This window comes from Galdieria sulphuraria (genome assembly GCF_000341285.1).
Source record: "Galdieria sulphuraria unplaced genomic scaffold scaf_50, whole genome shotgun sequence".
NCBI lineage: Eukaryota > Rhodophyta > Bangiophyceae > Galdieriales > Galdieriaceae > Galdieria > Galdieria sulphuraria.
In genome coordinates this window covers 75,373-91,910 of record NW_005178425.1, presented here as the reverse complement: position 1 = coordinate 91,910, position 16,538 = coordinate 75,373, and the positions used below count along the sequence as shown (strand labels likewise).

The window sequence follows — 16,538 nt, the reverse complement described above, 5'->3', positions numbered from 1 at the left end:
GTTCAACAGCTGCATCACCAATACCCTAATCAAAATAGACATGTTTTGGAAAAGCACTGGAAATGAATCATGTATAAATACATATCAAGTATTTTCAAAATCATATTGTGCTCTGGACTTGTAATAGATTTTATTGAACAACGGACTGACGCAATTTGAAACAACAACAATGCCCGAACTGACGACTTGAGCTAACAAATAATAATATATCAGCTGAAAAAGTTATCATCATACTCTGTTCTTCTGTGATTCTTCAGACTCATCCAAGTCCTTGGTAGCCTCAAAGGTTTCTTGGGTCAGCTCCTTATCGACATAGGATAAGTCGATTTCCTCCAAGAGAACAGAAGGGTCCTGGTCAGAATCATAGTTTGGGTCGTTTTTATCTAGAAAACTTTTTCCATCTTGAACCCACATGGAACCCCATACTCCTTTACCTTACAAAAGGCAAAAATGAGTTCCCATCCAAGAACTACCAACCAGAAACTTACCACCTGCACCACCTTTTTTTGGAAGCCCTCTTCCAACCGCTAGAGTAGTTAGTTATAAAAGCAATGATGATAGAACTCTACAACTCACCACTGTGTCTATTATATAGTCTTTTAGTAGGAGAAGGAGGCGAGCGCCCTTGTATTTTAGGAGAACGTATTTTGAGGTGTCCATTTGGAGACTGCATGAGAATCTCAAATTGTGGGAAAATCAAAAATGAAGGAATGTCAAGATGGATGGATCATCTTATTGGGCACAACCATATGTGCAGAATGAGTCTGTAACAGATATTCACTGTTGTTAAAGAAAATACTAAAATCCATTTTTATATATCTCTAGATTGGAAAAAAAGTTTGTAATCTCATGTGAGGACAATTCCTTTCAGCTGACATGCTTACAATCATTCGACACAAGAAACGGGAATGGCCCTCGTTTTCTTTTTCTGGGAAATTTGAAAAATTGGACATGATTGATGTGGACATCACGTCTCTCTTCTAGACGTGTTCAAAGATTTCAAAGGAACAAAGCCTTCAGCATATCCTATCTTGTTTGGAGTTATTATTTAGATATTGTGGATTACTTTAAAGGATTGAGTGGCGTACATGTGCTATGGGAAGAAAGGGTAAACAGTGCAACTTCCGCGATGGGTAAAGAACACTATATCTGGTTGACCACTAGGAGACATAACTTTTCTAAAACTTTGAAAAGAATGTGGTATTTTGGTAGAAAGATTTGGGGTTTTGTATGTATAGTTTTGAAAGATTGGCAAAAATTAATAGTCTACTGTTAGCTATTTGTACTGTTCGTTTTTTGTTGGTATGTATCCTATTTAGGGAAAATAATGCCTGCTGTAGACAAAACAAAGCACAGAGAAGTACCAAAGAAAGAATGGGAAAGCAAGGAACCATTCGCTGTACCGGAATGGCATCTTCCATATATCAATAACCAGCTTTTGCAGCTTCGGGCTCAAGGGAAGGAAGTGAATGAAGACTTGGTGAAAAAATTTTATCATTTGCCGCATTCAGTTACTGATGAGATGGAAAACCCATCATTAGACAATACACAGAAGCATGATGCAGAATCTTTCAAAGAGACTAGGCCAAACAACCAAATGAATTCTAAAATACCAACGGAGCAGAAGAACAAACTCATGCAAGACAAGGCTGTACCTGTTAGTCAGCACAAGAAATCTTCATCCTCAGAACCAAGGAATTCGAAGAATGGACTAAAAATTCCTAAAACTCATATCCCAGTTTCTCCAGTCCCTAGGACAGTAATCAAGTCACTCAAGTCGCTCGTGGATAGATATTTGGTAAGATTCTTTTTTGTTTTTTTACGATAAAACATGTAAGTGCTTTTACATATAGGAGCCATTTCTAGGCGGTATCTCTAAAGAACAATATATGGAAGTCCTCCAGAGAAAGTATGTGGCCTTGCTATTAAACTTGACATGAATTAAGAGTTTTAGTACTTATGCAGTTACACCAAAAGGAGCAAACAAGGGCGTTTCTTGTGTCTTAATACAAATCGTGGATCATGGTAAGGTGCATACTTGCTTTTTCTGACAAAGAGTAATTGACAAAGTGAAGAAATTTACGTCTTGGATCCTTACCAAATTACTATTTCGGGAAAGGATCTGTATAAGAATCGATTGGAGCAAGCTCTTGTTTTGATACAGAAGCTTGTAGAAAAAAAGTCTCTTCCTAATGTTGAATTTGTGGTATGTCAATGTTCGTTTCCTTATCGAAAGTCTAATATTTTTTGGTTTCTTATAGTTATCTTTACATGACTGCGTTCAGACAGTATCCAAACCTCATCATTACAGAGTTGCTAAACATATCGAAAGTATTTGAACAAATATCCACTTATTGAAAGTTGCTAACAGCATGTGAAGGTCGTCCTATTTTTACGTTGATTCATTGTAACTTTTCGGATAACTTGCCGTTTCCAATGCTGGAGGGATCTTCTCATCGAGGGGATTGGAAATCTTGGGACATGAGTGTAGAAGAAATGAGAAAGGCAAGTAAAGATTGAGAACTTTATTTAGCAATGGTCTCTCAATATTTCTAAAAGTACTCCATTCCTTGGACCCAGAAGACTGATAAAGCAGTATTCCGAGGTGGTATTCGTGATAGTTCCTATTTCGAGTCGAGAGAAGAAGCTCAAAGGTTTGTGTTGTTAAACTGTTTGTATAGCTTCACATTTAAATACTTGAAGAAAATGTATGGATGCTGGAAGAGGAAAATTGATTCAATTGCAAGAGAAAAGACAAGACTTATTCAATATTTCTGTTAGTGGACGCTGCTTGAAATCCTATATTTTAAAGAGGCTGTCATTTGAACAGCAAGTAAGTAGCATGACTAGAATTTTAGTAGCATTCGATGACGCAAACTTGAAGCAACACTTCAAATACAATATCTATGCAGAAGGCAACTGTTTTTGGGCAGATCGACTGGCAAAGCAATTGTTTGCATCATTTGTTACTATTAAGCAAGACACTCCTTGTGGACTCTACTTTGAACCTCTCTTACAACCAATGACTCATTACATTCCTACAGATTACTTCTTCAATGACTTGATTGAGAAAATAGAATGGGCACAAGTAAGTGGAACTCTATATACAACGCAATGATATGAATAGTGTGTTATTACAAGGCTCATGATGCTCAAGTGAAACAAATCATGCAACAAGCCAATCAATGGGCATCCCAATATTTGTCCTTTTCAGCGGTGTTGACTTTTGTAGAACTATTACTTGGTGAGTACGCATCGCTATTACAACAACCTATCAGTGTCCATAGAGAAGCCATTAAAGTGCTTTTCGAATAAACAAACATCTATTCTACCAATCCTTAGACCTTTTTTATACTAGGCAAATAGAGGCGCTAAGACAAACAAAACGACAAATGACCCAAAGCAACTGATAGTCAGTCACTTAAGCACCTCCAGCTTTCTTATTATTCTTATCATCGTCTTTTACATCTCGATATTCCGCATCCATTGTACTGGAAGATGAACTTGAGCTCGATCCACCTTGTTCTGTTCCACTACTGCTACTGGCATTGCTGCTGCTACTCGAACTGGATGAACGATACATTGCTTCGCCAATTTTCATAGCTGCTTGTTGAAGTTCTTCTAAATGGCGCTTGATTTCTTCCAAATTTTCGCCCTGACTACTGCTTCTCAAATTCTGAATAGCTGTTTCTACTTGAGTAATTTCTGCAGAAGATAATTTGGAACGATGTTCATTCAAAGTCTTCTCTGTCGAATACAACAAACTATCTGCATTGTTCTTTGCTTCGATTAGTTCTCGACGTTGTTTATCAGCTTGTGCATGTTCTTCTGCACTGCGAATCATGTTTTGAATGTCACCTTCTGATAAACCTCCACTGCTTTGGATAACAATACTCTGCTCCTTTCCAGTTGCTTTGTCCTTTGCAGATACATGAAGAATACCATTCGCATCGATATCAAAAGTAACCTCAATTTGAGGAATTCCTCTAGGCGCAGGGGGTATACCAACCAAGTCAAATTGACCCAGTAACTTATTATCTGCTGCCATTTCTCGTTCACCTTGGAGAACTTTGATTCCAACTTGCGTTTGATTATCTGCAGCTGTGGAGAAAACTTGTGACTTTTTGGTGGGAATAGTGGTATTTCTGGGAATCAATCGAGTGAAAACTCCTCCAAGAGTTTCAATGCCTAGAGAAAGAGGAGTAACATCCAATAATAATATATCCTTCACATCTCCACGTAATACACCTCCTTGAATAGCTGCTCCCATAGCAACTACTTCATCTGGATTGACACCTTTGCTTGGTTCTTTACCAAAGAATTCTGAGACAGTACGTTGTACGCGAGGTACTCGAGTCATTCCACCAACGAGAATGACATCAGCAATATCTTTTGCACTAAGTCCGGCATCTTTCAGACAGTTTTTCATAGGATCCAACGTTCGGTTGATCAAAGGCTCCACAAGGGACTCAAACTTGGCTCTTGTCAGTTTCATATTCATATGTTTTGGACCACTAGCATCTGCAGTAATAAAAGGCAGATTGATATCCGTCTGCATGGTTGAAGAAAGCTCAATTTTGGCCTTTTCAGCAGCTTCTCTTAATCTCTGCAAGGCTAATCTATCCTTGGACAAGTCAATTCCCTAAAGAGAGTTGTTAGTATATTGCTATTGGGCTACACAATTGGGATGCGTACTTGTTCTCTCTTAAACTCTGCTATCAAATAGTTTAATAAAGTGTAATCAAAGTCTTCACCACCTAGATGAGTATCGCCATTGGTGGCCTTCACTTCGAATACTCCGCTTGAGATTTCCAGAATAGATACATCGAAAGTACCTCCTCCCAAGTCATATACTGCAATCACTTTTCCTTCTGCTCTATCCAAACCATATGCTAGTGCAGCTGCTGTAGGCTCATTAATTATTCTAAGCACGTTAAGACCAGCAATTCGACCAGCGTCCTTGTAAAAGTTAGATAAATCGTTACAAGAAACAACAAAGACAAAGAACCCACCTTTGTAGCCTGCCTCTGTGAGTCGTTAAAGTATGCCGGTACTGTAACTACGGCATTGGTTACATTTCTTCCTAAAAAGGACTCTGCTGTTTCTTTCATTTTCTGCAAAACGAAGGCTCCAATTTGACTGGGTGAGTATTTCTTTCCTTGAGCTTCCACCCAAGCGTCACCGTTATCTGCTCTTACTATCTTGTAAGGCATGGTCTTCACGTCTCTTTGTACTTCAGAATCATCAAATCTTCTTCCTATGAGTCTCTTTGTGGCAAAAAAAGTATTTTCTGGGTTGGTTATAGCTTGACGTTTTGCAGGTGTTCCAACCAGTCTTTCACCTTCCGAGGTAAAAGCTACTACAGAAGGTGTCGTTCGAGAACCTTCTGAGTTTTCAATAACTCGTGGATTCTTCCCTTCCATAATAGCCACACAAGAATTGGTTGTGCCCAAATCGATGCCAATAACATCTCCACTCACCCCACTATATCGATGAATCTGGTTGAGAATGAAGAGTTTGTTGTGTTGAAAACACGAAACTCACCTAGCCAATCGTTTCGACGTTAGCAGCCGAGAGGTAGGGCGTAGTGCAGCAATATCCTGGGTTGCTGTTGCCTGTGGAAGTTGTGCTAACTTGGAGGCGAGTTTATTTCCCAAAGCTCGCCACATATTCAGACAGTCTCAAATGTTTGTTGACAGTCGTTCAACTCACCACCCACCAACCGAGTTGACCAAACGAGGAATGGCCGGCGACGATTTGGCTCATACAACTATTATAGTCCATTTCCATTGAAGCTCCATTCCCATAGATAAGAACATCGTACCAATAGAATAAAATTCAATGTCTATTCTTTATTTGTACTTTGAAAAGTAAGTTTCCAAAGGTAACATCTGTGAGGATGCTGTTCGCTTAGATGGTTGTTTCACTTTATAAAACTGTCCATTACATCTAAGCTGGTGTACATTCCACCAAGGATCTTTACAACTAGGAGGTCTATTCATAGCTCGCTTGATAACCCAATCACATTGAGTACAACGCCAATGATGTTGCCGATAGTGTTCAACCTCATCAATAAAGGAATGATAAATGGTAATATGAGAACCAACATCTTTTAGTGATATTTTTTAAACAAGTTGCTATGGCATATAATATCTTAACATACCTTGGTTGATTCTGTTCATGTGGTAGATGAAATCCCTTCCATGAGCATCGTGATCAGTTATGGAGCCTGTCATAAATAGATAGGCATGAATACACTCGTGTAATATCCTGACCATAATATAGCCAATCAATACTTGTGTAGGCAAGCGATGAAAATCTTACGTATCCACCAAGTCAGTTACTGGTCTCAAGGAAAGCAACGGTTGTGATAGTTTAATACGACAAGAGTTACTGAAAACACAACATTCACATAATCCAGCACACCTAAAGTGTGTGAGTTGGGAAAGGAAAATAATAGGAAAAGACACCTTACAGTGTCATCCTTTTCGACCACTCTATAGTAACTCTATCCAATTTTCCTTCAAAATAAAGTCGGTTAAAAGCCATAAAAAGTTCATGAATATCTATAAAAGGAACCACTTGGATATCTTGAGACTCTAGTGTACTGTAGGAGTTCATAAAGCTTTACAAGGAGAAGAAGAAAACAAAATCATTTTATTCCTGCATTTATCTTTTTTTCTGAATGGATGAGTGGCTGGAACAAGACAACTGTGCTGTTTCGACCAACAGTGGAAAACCAGTTGTAGCTGATCCACAAGAATATCGAAATAGACTGTTGGTTCGTTTGGCCAACAGTTCTTGTCGGCTTTGTCGTTTACCGGGACACTGGTCAATAGACTGTCCAAAAAAGCCTTGTTTTATTTGTAGAAAGGAAGGTCATACAGCAACTCTCTGTCCTTATAGAACTATTCCAGGAGAACCTTTACTTTCTTCCAAAAGACTCTTTTCATCTCCAGACAGCCACATATTGGGACATATTCGATGGAGAGAGTCCACACCCACTACATACGGGAGAAACAAATATCCCAACTTGAAAACAAAACAAGTTTCACTTCAAGTAGGAAGAGCCATTTTGAGACTTCACTTGCGTAGAGTGACTGCACTGGAGTTCCATCCCCAACAACCTGAGTGGGTATTGTCAGGAGATAAGCGAGGAATTTTAGCTATTTGGAATTTTGAAAATAATCAATATCACGTGAATTCTATGGCACATATGTATTTGGTAGGCGATCGAGTTGCTCTTTTGAGAAGCTTTGTTTATGTGTTGGCTAGATTCATGGCATCGTATTTGACCCCAACAATGGAAATAGAATATTTACAGCTTCAGCAGATGGCACACTATTAGGGCACGACTTGAAAACTTTTCAATTCGACACTTTATTGGATAGCAATCCTAATGGATGGGAGGGACCTAGTACTTGGTCTATGTTATGTTCAATAGCCTACAATTCCTATCATCATACGACTATAGCTGGAGATAACTTTGGCAATGTATATATAATAGACGACCGAATACCTCAGAGTGCTTCGTCCATTCGAATATTGGCACATAAAAAGAAAACAAAAGTTACCGGTATCGATATTCATCCCAGAGAACCCAATTTGATCTCAACTTGTGGTAACGATCGATTTCTGTATCTATGGGATGCAAGAATGTTTACTAGTAATCTTCAGTTGGCAAAATTTGAACATCCTCGAGTAGTAAATGCTGCCTTCTTTTCCCCGGTTTATGGTACTAAAATATTATCCACTTGTCAAGACAATCGATTGAGAATATGGGATAACATTCAACAAGACTTGAAAGTATCGCGGGAGATTATTCATTCTCACGATTTCAATCGATATTTGAGCCCATTCAAAGCGGTATGGGATCCCAAAGTAAGCACATCGCTTCCAAAACTTGTTTATAGTCGATTGAATTGATTAGGATTGGAAAGAAGATCTCATTTTATGTGGCAGATATATAGGAGAGGAATATTACGATCCTAAAACGGAATCTATGATCCGTTTACATCCAATTGATTTATATTCAGCGTGTTCTGGACATATAGTAGCAGAGTTGGTTGATTTGAATATTCCTACCATAAGTCCTTTGAACAAGTTTCATCCTACTTTGGATAAAATTATTTCAGGAACGAGTTACAACTTGTTCTTATGGGAAGATAAGGAACGAGCATGGAAAGAACAAGTAAATGATGGAAAGAGTGCTGTTAAAGGTAGAAAAAAGTCAAGTCTATCAAGTGAGAGCCCATTTGAAGACGAAGGAGACAGTTCAAGTAATAGTGATGGATATCATCCTAAAAGACGTCATGTTGCTGGATTAAGAAGACTTGAAGATGAAAGCGATAATACTGAAGATGAAATGGAAGACAACCAAAAACGAGCGAAATCACTGGCGAAGACTAGTTCTCATTTTATAGCTTTTCATGTTCCCGACCATGCTCAATATAAGCAACAAAGAGAACAAAGGAAAGGTCCAAAAGAACTGGACGATTAGTGATTCTGAAAAGCAATAATATAAGAATAATGATATGGCAACACTGTATATATGTATTTTTGATGGATAAAGTATAAAAAGACTCGTCGGACATTTCTTGAAAAGGCCCATTTGCAATGTGGTTGAGTTACAAGTCGTCGACATTACATTCCATAGCGTTGAATAAACTAATAGGACGCTTCTCTCCTTCAAGAAATTTACAGTTGTCAGCTTGGAGACTTTGTCAATACGAAGAGGAAACAGTTGCAAATTCTTCAGGAATAAGAACGGAAACCGGACATCAATTGGAGACTCGTGCCAGTGTGAAGGACAGAGGTGTCGCAGAAAGGGCCTTTCATACTCCCGTAGGAAGTTTCGATCGAACAGTCGTCCATCCTTACTGCGTACGCATATTTAATGTCCCAAAGGATTTGCAAGAAGAGAAGCTAGTAAAAGTAAGTGGCTGAATGGTATTTGTATAGAGGAGGGTGCTAAATGATTCTTGTGGTAATAGGTGATGGGTGAATTCGGAGAACTGCAACAGTTTAGCTTATCTGAAGAACACAATGCCAACGGTGTTCTTAGGTGTTTTGCTACCGTAGGTTTTACGCGAATTGAGGCAGCTGACAAAGCACTTTCTATGGATGGAAAGTACGTCATTGAATTGTTTTTTATGAGTTTCTCTTGTTAACTTGAGGTAGACTATTTGAGGGAAGAACTTTGAGAATTTGTAGGCTTCGAATGAATCCTCCCAAGTCAGACCTCCTTGGAGGAAGGACTAGTTCCTGAAGGCCTATCAACCAAGTTCGGAAATTTGATTTGTTTCCTAGGCGGCAGTCTAAAGGTAGTAGGATTTGTAGTACATCATGTGACGTGATAAGTAAAGCACATAGTTGTCGAATATTCTCTCTAGTTGCTTTGGCATCTTATCTCGATGATGCCGCCTAAGCAAATCGATCAAATAGAGATGATGTGGATTTCTTTCCCAATTGTTCAAGAGAAAAATGCCCATCAACCTCATTAGTATTTGAAAAAAAAAAAGATTGTTAGAAATAACAAATTTTTGAACTACTGAGTTGCCGACACTCAAAGTTTCCTTGAAGTATGTCAACTAGGCAATAGCCGTCAATACAAGGCTTCTTCCTACTCACACAACTTGTGGATCCTCGGTGATATGATGAACGCGAAAACATTACAAGCCAAACGCCAATCCCTATTAACAAGCCATTCCCCCAACAAAGACTACAGAAAATGCACTAGGCGCCAAAAAAGTAATGTGAACGAGTTTCTACGAAATTTTTGGAATTCTTTAGATCATACAGTAGTGAGGCAATTGTTTTTAGGAGTAATGCCTATTTTCTTGTGGCTTATTGTTTACGAAATCTCCGCAGCTATTCCATCCGAGTATCGACCTCGTATCCACGTTAGACTACTATCCAATATTGAAGAAATGCTACTTGGTGGAAAGCGCAACATATCTTATCTTCCACATGAGGCATTGTCCAAACAGACAAACCTAGCAAAGGATATATTTGCTTGTATAGCTTATAGTTTACATGCCTTTTTGCCGTGGGCAATGTTTTTCTACCTTTGTTGCTTTCGTTCCTGGACCCATGCAGCTCATTTCTGTTGGACATTTGGTTGGTTGAATATATTGGCTGTAGTATCCCATTTCTTTCTTCCAACGGCAGCACCTTGGTATATCAAGGAATACGGTCAGTTGGAGGCTCATTATCATGTTCCAGGTTCAGCTGCTGGCCTAGTCCGAATTGACAAAGCGTTGGGTTTCCCCTTATTTGAGAGTCTGTATAAAAGAAACAAGGTAGTGTTTGGAAGCTTTCCATCCTTACACGTCGCTTGGCCAAGTCTCATTGCTCTGTATGAACCCCTTCCAAGAATATTGGGAGGTATAGTTCCTTGGCTATATGTTACTTGGGTCGGATGGGCCGCTCTGTATTTGGAACATCACTATATGGTTGACTGGGTAGGAGGTATTCTCTATGCTTATTCTGTTTTTTGCTACTTTCATGGGCAACTTTACCGCAAAGAATGTAATGTTTCCTAATAAATTCCTACAATTTTACAAACTATACGGATTGGACACTCGTTTAGAAACTTCTTTTGGCTAAATCTTCGAACATAGAAAAACCATTCGATCGTCATGTCAGTGTCGTGGAGAATATACATTTCTCTTGGATTATTTTGGATGATGGTTCTATAGGAAAGCTGCGCACTTCCACATTCCCGTGATGAACAGGAAACCAAAGTTTCCATTGATCCAGTTGCAACTTCACTTGACATTTGGTTGGCAACGCTTCCGAAAGATAAAGGCAAGTAGTTTCAGAATATACTCCAGAGTCGGCTTGAAAAGACAGAGAACGCTCCTCAACATTCCACTCGCAATGTTGAAGAAACTTGACAAACTCAGGTGACTGCAAAACTAATATTCCTTGATTAACTGCATTACGATAAAAGGCGTAATCAAATGTACCACCTATGATTATATGAATACCAAGATCCCACAAACACTTGGCAAGACCCGACAAATGCCAACCATTCTTTCCAAAATCAAATCCAACTACCAAGACAATGGGCTGTGTACATGGAATAAGCTTTTGTTCAAACGATGGATCAAAGGCATTCATTATACGAGAGTTGAATGTACTTTCACTTTTGGGCAAAATAAGCGTCGCATCGATGGAGTTGGTAGGACAGAACAAAACAAAACCACCCAATATTGGAGGTAAAGTCTCATTTCTATTTATCGACTGGGAAGATAAATCAATTGGACATGTTTGGTAGATACAAAAGAGATCCCTTTCCCATCCAATATGCTTCTTGTACTCATCTTGTATTATTTCATCAATCCAGATTACATAAGCACTGTAGTTTCCTTCATTTCTCTCCATATGAAAAACTTGTTCTAATGAATCCATTTGTTGACGCAGAAGATCATAAAAATAAACTGGTACCTTAGATTGTACGCTTACCAAGACTTGTTGCAAGTTCTCAAGCTTGCTGTACAGATGTCGTTTTGTCTTCTCATCAGGTGGAAACAGACAACAAATCACATTGCAATTATTAACAGAGTCTATAATTTTCATTCGTTCTTCAATAGAAAGATAGAAACAACCTTTTCCAGTAAACTCGATTGCAATGGGTCCTGTAACACCAACTCTTTCAAGGATAGTATGCACAGACTGAATTATATTATTGCTGCCAATAACAGAAGCAACTCTTTCTGAGATGCCTATTTTGATAACGGGAGGAATATTCAACCAAACTTGAGACTTTGACAGTATGTCTGGAAAATCGCACTGCACTGCGGGAAAACTTACACAACCTAAAGCTCCCCATTTCTAACAGATTGTAGTATACAAAATCAATAAACAACAATATATGTTCATACTTACAATACAACTGGGTTCGAGTCCTATAAGTACAGAACCTGCGAGCGGCAAACCACTCACTTGCCAAGACGTCTGTTCCCGAACGGTTCCACGACGTGATAATTGATGGTTCCACCTTTCTTCCTGGCTGTAATTATCTATGCGCCACTGCTGTAAAGCTGAAATAAATTCCTTTTCGACAGTAGGCAGAAGGTCGGTCAAAAGCGTGGCCATATTCCAAGGAACAGTGACATGGTCCACGAGAATCCACTTGCAGTCTCCTTCTTGCAACTCTCCGTCACTTTGATCTACAATATGTCTTCTAATTATCTTTTCAAAGGCAGTGTTATTGGAACTGGATAAAGCGGTTCTTTCATGTGCCATATCGAAAGCAAACAATTCCGGTTAACGATTGTCCGTTGGACACTGTCTGAATAAAATTGAGACATCAATTAGCCACTGTAACTCTCTCCTGAATGTCTTTGAAGGCAAGCAATTCTTCTGAATTCCAGCTTTCTTGCTCTAAAACTGATTGTGGTAATATATTCAATGCATATCGAATGGAATCAGAAGCAGAATGACCCTGTTGCAGACACTCTCCGCATCTGGCTCTAAAGATACGACAATTCATTTCTCCAGCAAATAACTGAAGAACAGGTTTCACTAAAAGATAGCGAGAAGCATGACCTTCATACTGTGCAATATGCTCAAGATATTTTTGTACGACATACTTTCTACGAATCAGCGTACTAAAATCATTATAGATTATGCAGTCTACAAGTCTTAGACTATTCCAAGGTCTTTCCATTACAGCCCTTCCTAACATTACTCCTTCCACGCCTTTCGAAAGATGCATGACGACATCGCTCAAAGTGGAAACTTGCCCATTCAACGTAAACTTTAAGTGAGGAAAATCCTTTGTCAGTCGGTAAACATATTCATATTTGATTGGAGGTTTTGAACGATTTTCTTTGGGTGACAGTCCAGACAGCCAAGCACTTCGGGCATGGATAATAAAGTGATTCACATGACCTGAAGTAGATACAACATGTATAAAATTGGATAAGAATTCATAAGAGTCGTGATGATCAACCCCAATACGGCATTTTACTGTCATTGGTTTTCCAACTGTTTCTGCTACTCGAGAAGTAATTCTAGCAACTTTCTCTGGCTGCTTCATTAAAATAGCACCAAAACAACCTTGAGAACTAACTTTATCCGAGGGACAACCGCAGTTCAAGTTGTAGTCATCATAACGGAAATATTTGTGCGCAATATGTACAGCTTTTGACACTTTACTTGGGTCGGAACCGCCTATTTGCAAACATAGAGGTCTCTGAGCACTGTCAAAATCGAGTATTCTTCTGCGCTTTTCTCCGTCGCTATGAATGATAACGTTGTCCACTATCATTTCTGTATAAAGAACTGCATGCTTAGAAATCATTCTGGCAAGATTTCTAAAGTGCTTGTCTGTAACGTCCATCATAGGAGCCACAGAAAACAGCTGTCGATGGGTTAAGCTGCAGTTGACTAGGCAACGACGAGAATACTTTAAAAATCGAAATGAATGCAAACCGTATCGTTTATATACTGCTTTGGTGCAAAGTGGAACTCGTGTGAGACCACATATGAATAGCAAAGAAGGTTGAGAATCATTCTCCTTCACCATTTCCTTCTAATCCAAAATGAAAGGGCTTGTTAAGTCTTTAGACAACGTAAAAGAGTACAACTGCTCATCTCATTATGCCTCTTCTATATTGCTTGAATATTTTTAAAATTCTGCAAGAATACCTGTTGCTTGGGGGTTTAGGTGCATAATTCATCCAACTTCATGTTTCTGTGCCTTGCTTGCTCTTATATTATTGGTAGTCAAAATAGGAGGATGCAGTTAACCTATAGTTTGTCCAAAAAATTGAATATTCTCCTATCCTTTGGAAATTACTTTGAATGTATGATATAGAGCTACTCTCATCGTACTATGTCATGATATATAATACAGTTCAGTTTTTACCGCTGCATTCGAAAATGGAAACTCTGTTCTTCAATATTGCACAATATGAATCAAAAATGAACAACTTGGCGCCATTTCTGCAAAGCATTTTTTTTGGGGGTTGACTGAACCTTCCTCTTTTGTCGATTGCCGACGATGAACGTTTTTTCATTCCGATTGTTGAAAATTCCACGACATGGCTGGGCGGTAGACTAATTCTGCGGTTTCCCAAAAAACTCAACATCAACGCATAGAATCTAATCAAGCTATCAAGTTTAGATGTTGTCATCCTTTTTTAAAAAATGGAGCCACGTTGTAAACTTTCAAAAAGCTTGCTAGATTCGCACTTGTACTCGACTAGACCACACTACGAGACTCATACTGTTTCTACGTCACGGAATAATAGAATCGTTCCTCTTTTTATTTTGTCTCTTCCTCAGGAACAATCTAAACCCTTGTTGGATCCGACTTTTTGGTGGAATGGTCGAAACTTTGCCAAGTATTCTCCGAAAACAAGGAGTTATCAGTGGCTTTACAATATATTTTTCTCTTGGAACAAGTTGAAAAGAAAAAACGGGTTTTATTGGCAGCTGCAGCGAATAGAGTTGAATAAGAATAATTGGATCCAGCAGCACAACTTCCGATTCAACCGTTACTTGCAGTTTCTAGTCGTTGTTTTGATCCTATTGAATAAGGAAGTTTCCATCTGTTTGGAAAGAAATGTTACATCTTCTATTCTTTCATCGTGTCAGACTCAAGAAGTAGTCAAAGATGGATATTTTGATTCGTTCAAGTTCCACCCAAAATACCTGAAAAGAAACGATAGTACATTGAATGAGACTTCCAATCGCAAGTCGTCTCCGAGACTTGGACGAACGAACCCATTCCAACGGTCTGTCACAGAGCAAATTCAACCTTTTCTTTATCGAAAAGCGAAGCATCATCGCCTTGATCATAAGGAAGAAAGAGAATGTTTATCTATTTTACAAACCTATCGTGAACTGGAAGAGAAGAAGATGGAGAGAGAATCGTTGCTGAATCGTAAAATGGGAATTAAAGAGTGGTCATATTTATGCAACATAAGCGAATTAGAGTTGAGAAGGTGGAACAAACTTGCACGACAAGCGAAACATAAACTAATAACTTCTCATCTACAACTGATCAATGCCATTTGTAGAAATTTTCTGCAAAAAGGCTTAAGTTTTGACGATTTAGTACAAGAAGGTGTTATAGGATTGTTAAAAGCGGTAGAGAAGTTTGATCTTTGTAGAGGCCTTCGTTTTTCGACTTATGCTTCTTGGTGGATAAGGCATTCCCTACAACGTGCTGTGAATCAATATCAGCACTTGGTACGGTTACCTGTTCATATATCTGATGCTTTGAAAACTATTCGTCGAGAAAGAAGGTTTCTATCCTATCAGTTGGGTCAGTTTCCCAATATAAGAAGCTTATCCGAGCAAACTGGAATACCGTATAGAAAGGTTGTTCATTATTGTAGACTAGCTCTGTTACAACTTCCGTCATATTCTTTGGAAGAACAAAAGTCAGCGCTTCCACGTAAACATAGTCGTCGTCAACAAGCTACTTGTGCTCTGTATGAGACGTTTCTTAGGGATGATTTGGAACAATGTTTCTCTGTGTTGGAGCCCAAGGAACGAGATATTCTTTGCTTGCGATATGGTTGGGAGGATGGCGAACCTATGACTTTAAATGAAATAGGTTGTATATTTCAATTGACAGAAGAAGGAGTTAGAAGAATAGAAAGACGAGCTCTAACCAAGATTCGAAAATGTGCACAAGTGGAAACTTTAAAATTTTATTGATTTTAGAATCAATCATTCTCATATTGGCCCTTTGAGTTGCAATGAAGACGTCCGCAACTGGCAGTTTAAAGTTATCGGGTTTTGTATCGACCGCCCCTTTGTGTTTGGAAACAAGCTTAAATAAAGGAACGCTTGAAAGATGCGAGAATATTTACAGGAAAAGCTTTATTGGTTGTCTTCATCCTAGATGTGCTTTGAAACGTCGTCCTTCCTCCTTGCAGGTAAGGAAACTAGACTCTTATAAGAGACCTGTTTACTTTCTGTCGTCAGACTTGGAAAATGCTTTCCCCCCTAGTGCTGGAGAAGAAACAAAACTTGGTTAGTGAAGTGACTGAATTGCTGAATCGTTCTTCTGTCATCATCTCGTTTCCAACGGAAGGGTATACGCATAAAGAACTTAGTGACTTGAGGCGTAAACTTGCTGAGGCGAAGATAAAAGTAGTAAAAAATACTTTGATGAAAAGAGCAATAGAGGGAACTCCTTTTCAAGCTTTGCAATCCAATTTAAGTGGAACAAACGCTTGGTTGTTTTTATCTGGGGATTTTAAGCCTTTTATAGAGCAGTTTGAAACCGCGAATCAAGAAAATAAGAAAGAAGTTACCTTTAGATATGGAGTTATAGACACTTATGTTTTTTCGGGAGATGAGTTGAAACGAGTGTTGCAGTTACCTTCCAAGAAGGAGTTGATTGCGCAGATTGCTTTTGCCATTCAGTCGGTGCACACTCAATTGGCAGCTTCTATTCATCAAGTTCCAACGAAACTAGCAAGAGCTATTCATTTAGCCAAAGGATTGGATGAGAAAAAGGAAGATGAATCTTCTGAATAAATATATTTGGTTGTTCTCAGTAAACTATA

At 38.8% G+C, this 16,538-nt stretch overlaps 10 protein-coding genes across 11 annotated transcripts; 5 read left to right on the top strand and 5 right to left on the bottom strand.

Annotated features, from left to right (window-relative positions):
• Positions 1-99: 99 nt before the first annotated feature.
• On the bottom strand, positions 100-710 carry Gasu_51550 (MA3 domain-containing protein). The gene is made up of 3 exons (XM_005703764.1): positions 577-710; positions 489-527; positions 100-434 (listed from the first exon to the last, which is right to left on the bottom strand). The coding sequence occupies exons 1-3, from the start codon at positions 671-673 to the stop codon at positions 229-231; spliced, it is 342 nt and encodes a 113-aa protein (XP_005703821.1). The 5' UTR covers positions 674-710; the 3' UTR covers positions 100-228.
• Positions 711-920: 210 nt separating this feature from the next.
• On the top strand, positions 921-3,315 carry Gasu_51540 (lipopolysaccharide-modifying enzyme-like protein). Of its 2 annotated transcripts, XM_005703763.1 has the most exons (12): positions 921-1,228; positions 1,277-1,798; positions 1,854-1,909; positions 1,955-2,025; positions 2,076-2,206; positions 2,262-2,331; positions 2,381-2,487; positions 2,560-2,654; positions 2,704-2,833; positions 2,885-3,088; positions 3,142-3,228; positions 3,279-3,315. In XM_005703763.1, exons 1-12 carry the CDS (start codon positions 959-961, stop codon positions 3,285-3,287), a joined length of 1,752 nt encoding a protein of 583 aa, XP_005703820.1. In that variant the 5' UTR covers positions 921-958; the 3' UTR covers positions 3,288-3,315. The 2 variants fall into 2 exon arrangements, with proteins under 2 accessions (XP_005703820.1, XP_005703819.1); XM_005703762.1 differs by having other exon boundaries at positions 2,704-3,088.
• A 4-nt stretch (positions 3,316-3,319) lies between these two features.
• Positions 3,320-5,760, bottom strand: Gasu_51530 (molecular chaperone DnaK). Its single transcript, XM_005703761.1, has 4 exons — positions 5,545-5,760; positions 5,013-5,484; positions 4,696-4,959; positions 3,320-4,642 (listed from the first exon to the last, which is right to left on the bottom strand). The coding sequence occupies exons 1-4, from the start codon at positions 5,667-5,669 to the stop codon at positions 3,422-3,424; spliced, it is 2,082 nt and encodes a 693-aa protein (XP_005703818.1). The 5' UTR covers positions 5,670-5,760; the 3' UTR covers positions 3,320-3,421.
• Positions 5,761-5,829: 69 nt separating this feature from the next.
• Positions 5,830-6,650, bottom strand: Gasu_51520 (uncharacterized protein). Its single transcript, XM_005703760.1, has 4 exons — positions 6,476-6,650; positions 6,325-6,426; positions 6,164-6,270; positions 5,830-6,109 (listed from the first exon to the last, which is right to left on the bottom strand). The coding sequence occupies exons 1-4, from the start codon at positions 6,619-6,621 to the stop codon at positions 5,853-5,855; spliced, it is 612 nt and encodes a 203-aa protein (XP_005703817.1). The 5' UTR covers positions 6,622-6,650; the 3' UTR covers positions 5,830-5,852.
• Positions 6,651-6,660: 10 nt separating this feature from the next.
• Positions 6,661-8,593, top strand: Gasu_51510 (DNA damage-binding protein 2). Its single transcript, XM_005703759.1, has 3 exons — positions 6,661-7,225; positions 7,276-7,881; positions 7,931-8,593. The coding sequence occupies exons 1-3, from the start codon at positions 6,686-6,688 to the stop codon at positions 8,498-8,500; spliced, it is 1,716 nt and encodes a 571-aa protein (XP_005703816.1). The 5' UTR covers positions 6,661-6,685; the 3' UTR covers positions 8,501-8,593.
• A 7-nt stretch (positions 8,594-8,600) lies between these two features.
• Positions 8,601-9,379, top strand: Gasu_51500 (uncharacterized protein). The gene is made up of 3 exons (XM_005703758.1): positions 8,601-8,934; positions 8,994-9,130; positions 9,181-9,379. Exons 1-3 carry the CDS (start codon positions 8,617-8,619, stop codon positions 9,266-9,268), a joined length of 543 nt encoding a protein of 180 aa, XP_005703815.1. The 5' UTR covers positions 8,601-8,616; the 3' UTR covers positions 9,269-9,379.
• Positions 9,380-9,520: 141 nt separating this feature from the next.
• On the top strand, positions 9,521-10,575 carry Gasu_51490 (inositolphosphorylceramide synthase-like protein). Its single transcript, XM_005703757.1, has one exon. The coding sequence runs from the start codon at positions 9,654-9,656 to the stop codon at positions 10,542-10,544; it is 891 nt and encodes a 296-aa protein (XP_005703814.1). The 5' UTR covers positions 9,521-9,653; the 3' UTR covers positions 10,545-10,575.
• A 24-nt stretch (positions 10,576-10,599) lies between these two features.
• Gasu_51480 (3-isopropylmalate dehydratase large subunit) lies at positions 10,600-12,260 on the bottom strand. The gene is made up of 2 exons (XM_005703756.1): positions 11,893-12,260; positions 10,600-11,838 (listed from the first exon to the last, which is right to left on the bottom strand). Exons 1-2 carry the CDS (start codon positions 12,250-12,252, stop codon positions 10,639-10,641), a joined length of 1,560 nt encoding a protein of 519 aa, XP_005703813.1. The 5' UTR covers positions 12,253-12,260; the 3' UTR covers positions 10,600-10,638.
• Positions 12,261-12,269: 9 nt separating this feature from the next.
• Gasu_51470 (tRNA-dihydrouridine synthase A) lies at positions 12,270-13,560 on the bottom strand. Its single transcript, XM_005703755.1, has one exon. The coding sequence runs from the start codon at positions 13,535-13,537 to the stop codon at positions 12,317-12,319; it is 1,221 nt and encodes a 406-aa protein (XP_005703812.1). The 5' UTR covers positions 13,538-13,560; the 3' UTR covers positions 12,270-12,316.
• A 1,850-nt stretch (positions 13,561-15,410) lies between these two features.
• On the top strand, positions 15,411-16,535 carry Gasu_51460 (50S ribosomal protein L1 (plastid)). The gene has a single exon (XM_005703754.1). The coding sequence runs from the start codon at positions 15,961-15,963 to the stop codon at positions 16,507-16,509; it is 549 nt and encodes a 182-aa protein (XP_005703811.1). The 5' UTR covers positions 15,411-15,960; the 3' UTR covers positions 16,510-16,535.
• Positions 16,536-16,538: the final 3 nt, after the last annotated feature.

Bases quoted from the DNA above. Each gene is read 5' to 3' on its own strand.
- Gasu_51550 (XM_005703764.1), bottom strand. From the start codon at position 673: ATGCAGTCTCCAAATGGACACCTCAAAATACGTTCTCCTAAAATACAA. The intron at 528-576 runs GTGAGTTGTAGA...TAACTACTCTAG, and splicing joins ACTATATAATAGACACAGTG to CGGTTGGAAGAGGGCTTCCA. The intron at 435-488 runs GTAAGTTTCTGG...GCCTTTTGTAAG, and splicing joins AAAAAAAGGTGGTGCAGGTG to GTAAAGGAGTATGGGGTTCC.
- Gasu_51480 (XM_005703756.1), bottom strand. From the start codon at position 12,252: ATGGCACATGAAAGAACCGCTTTATCCAGTTCCAATAACACTGCCTTT. The intron at 11,839-11,892 runs GTAAGTATGAAC...ACAATCTGTTAG, and splicing joins GACTCGAACCCAGTTGTATT to AAATGGGGAGCTTTAGGTTG.
- Gasu_51540 (XM_005703762.1), top strand. From the start codon at position 959: ATGTGGACATCACGTCTCTCTTCTAGACGTGTTCAAAGATTTCAAAGG. The intron at 1,229-1,276 runs GTATGTATAGTT...GTCTACTGTTAG, and splicing joins GTAGAAAGATTTGGGGTTTT to CTATTTGTACTGTTCGTTTT. The intron at 3,089-3,141 runs GTAAGTGGAACT...TGTTATTACAAG, and splicing joins AGAAAATAGAATGGGCACAA to GCTCATGATGCTCAAGTGAA.
- Gasu_51520 (XM_005703760.1), bottom strand. From the start codon at position 6,621: ATGAACTCCTACAGTACACTAGAGTCTCAAGATATCCAAGTGGTTCCT. The intron at 6,427-6,475 runs GTAAGGTGTCTT...CACACACTTTAG, and splicing joins TGGTCGAAAAGGATGACACT to GTGTGCTGGATTATGTGAAT. The intron at 6,110-6,163 runs GTATGTTAAGAT...TATCACTAAAAG, and splicing joins CATGAACAGAATCAACCAAG to ATGTTGGTTCTCATATTACC.
- Gasu_51460 (XM_005703754.1), top strand. From the start codon at position 15,961: ATGCTTTCCCCCCTAGTGCTGGAGAAGAAACAAAACTTGGTTAGTGAA.
- Gasu_51510 (XM_005703759.1), top strand. From the start codon at position 6,686: ATGGATGAGTGGCTGGAACAAGACAACTGTGCTGTTTCGACCAACAGT. The intron at 7,226-7,275 runs GTAGGCGATCGA...TGTGTTGGCTAG, and splicing joins CTATGGCACATATGTATTTG to ATTCATGGCATCGTATTTGA. The intron at 7,882-7,930 runs GTAAGCACATCG...TGAATTGATTAG, and splicing joins AAGCGGTATGGGATCCCAAA to GATTGGAAAGAAGATCTCAT.
- Gasu_51530 (XM_005703761.1), bottom strand. From the start codon at position 5,669: ATGTGGCGAGCTTTGGGAAATAAACTCGCCTCCAAGTTAGCACAACTT. The intron at 5,485-5,544 runs GTGAGTTTCGTG...TCATCGATATAG, and splicing joins ACGTCGAAACGATTGGCTAG to TGGGGTGAGTGGAGATGTTA. The intron at 4,643-4,695 runs GTACGCATCCCA...AACTCTCTTTAG, and splicing joins CAGAGTTTAAGAGAGAACAA to GGAATTGACTTGTCCAAGGA.
- Gasu_51490 (XM_005703757.1), top strand. From the start codon at position 9,654: ATGATGAACGCGAAAACATTACAAGCCAAACGCCAATCCCTATTAACA.
- Gasu_51500 (XM_005703758.1), top strand. From the start codon at position 8,617: ATGTGGTTGAGTTACAAGTCGTCGACATTACATTCCATAGCGTTGAAT. The intron at 8,935-8,993 runs GTAAGTGGCTGA...TTGTGGTAATAG, and splicing joins AAGAAGAGAAGCTAGTAAAA to GTGATGGGTGAATTCGGAGA. The intron at 9,131-9,180 runs GTACGTCATTGA...AACTTGAGGTAG, and splicing joins GCACTTTCTATGGATGGAAA to ACTATTTGAGGGAAGAACTT.
- Gasu_51470 (XM_005703755.1), bottom strand. From the start codon at position 13,537: ATGGTGAAGGAGAATGATTCTCAACCTTCTTTGCTATTCATATGTGGT.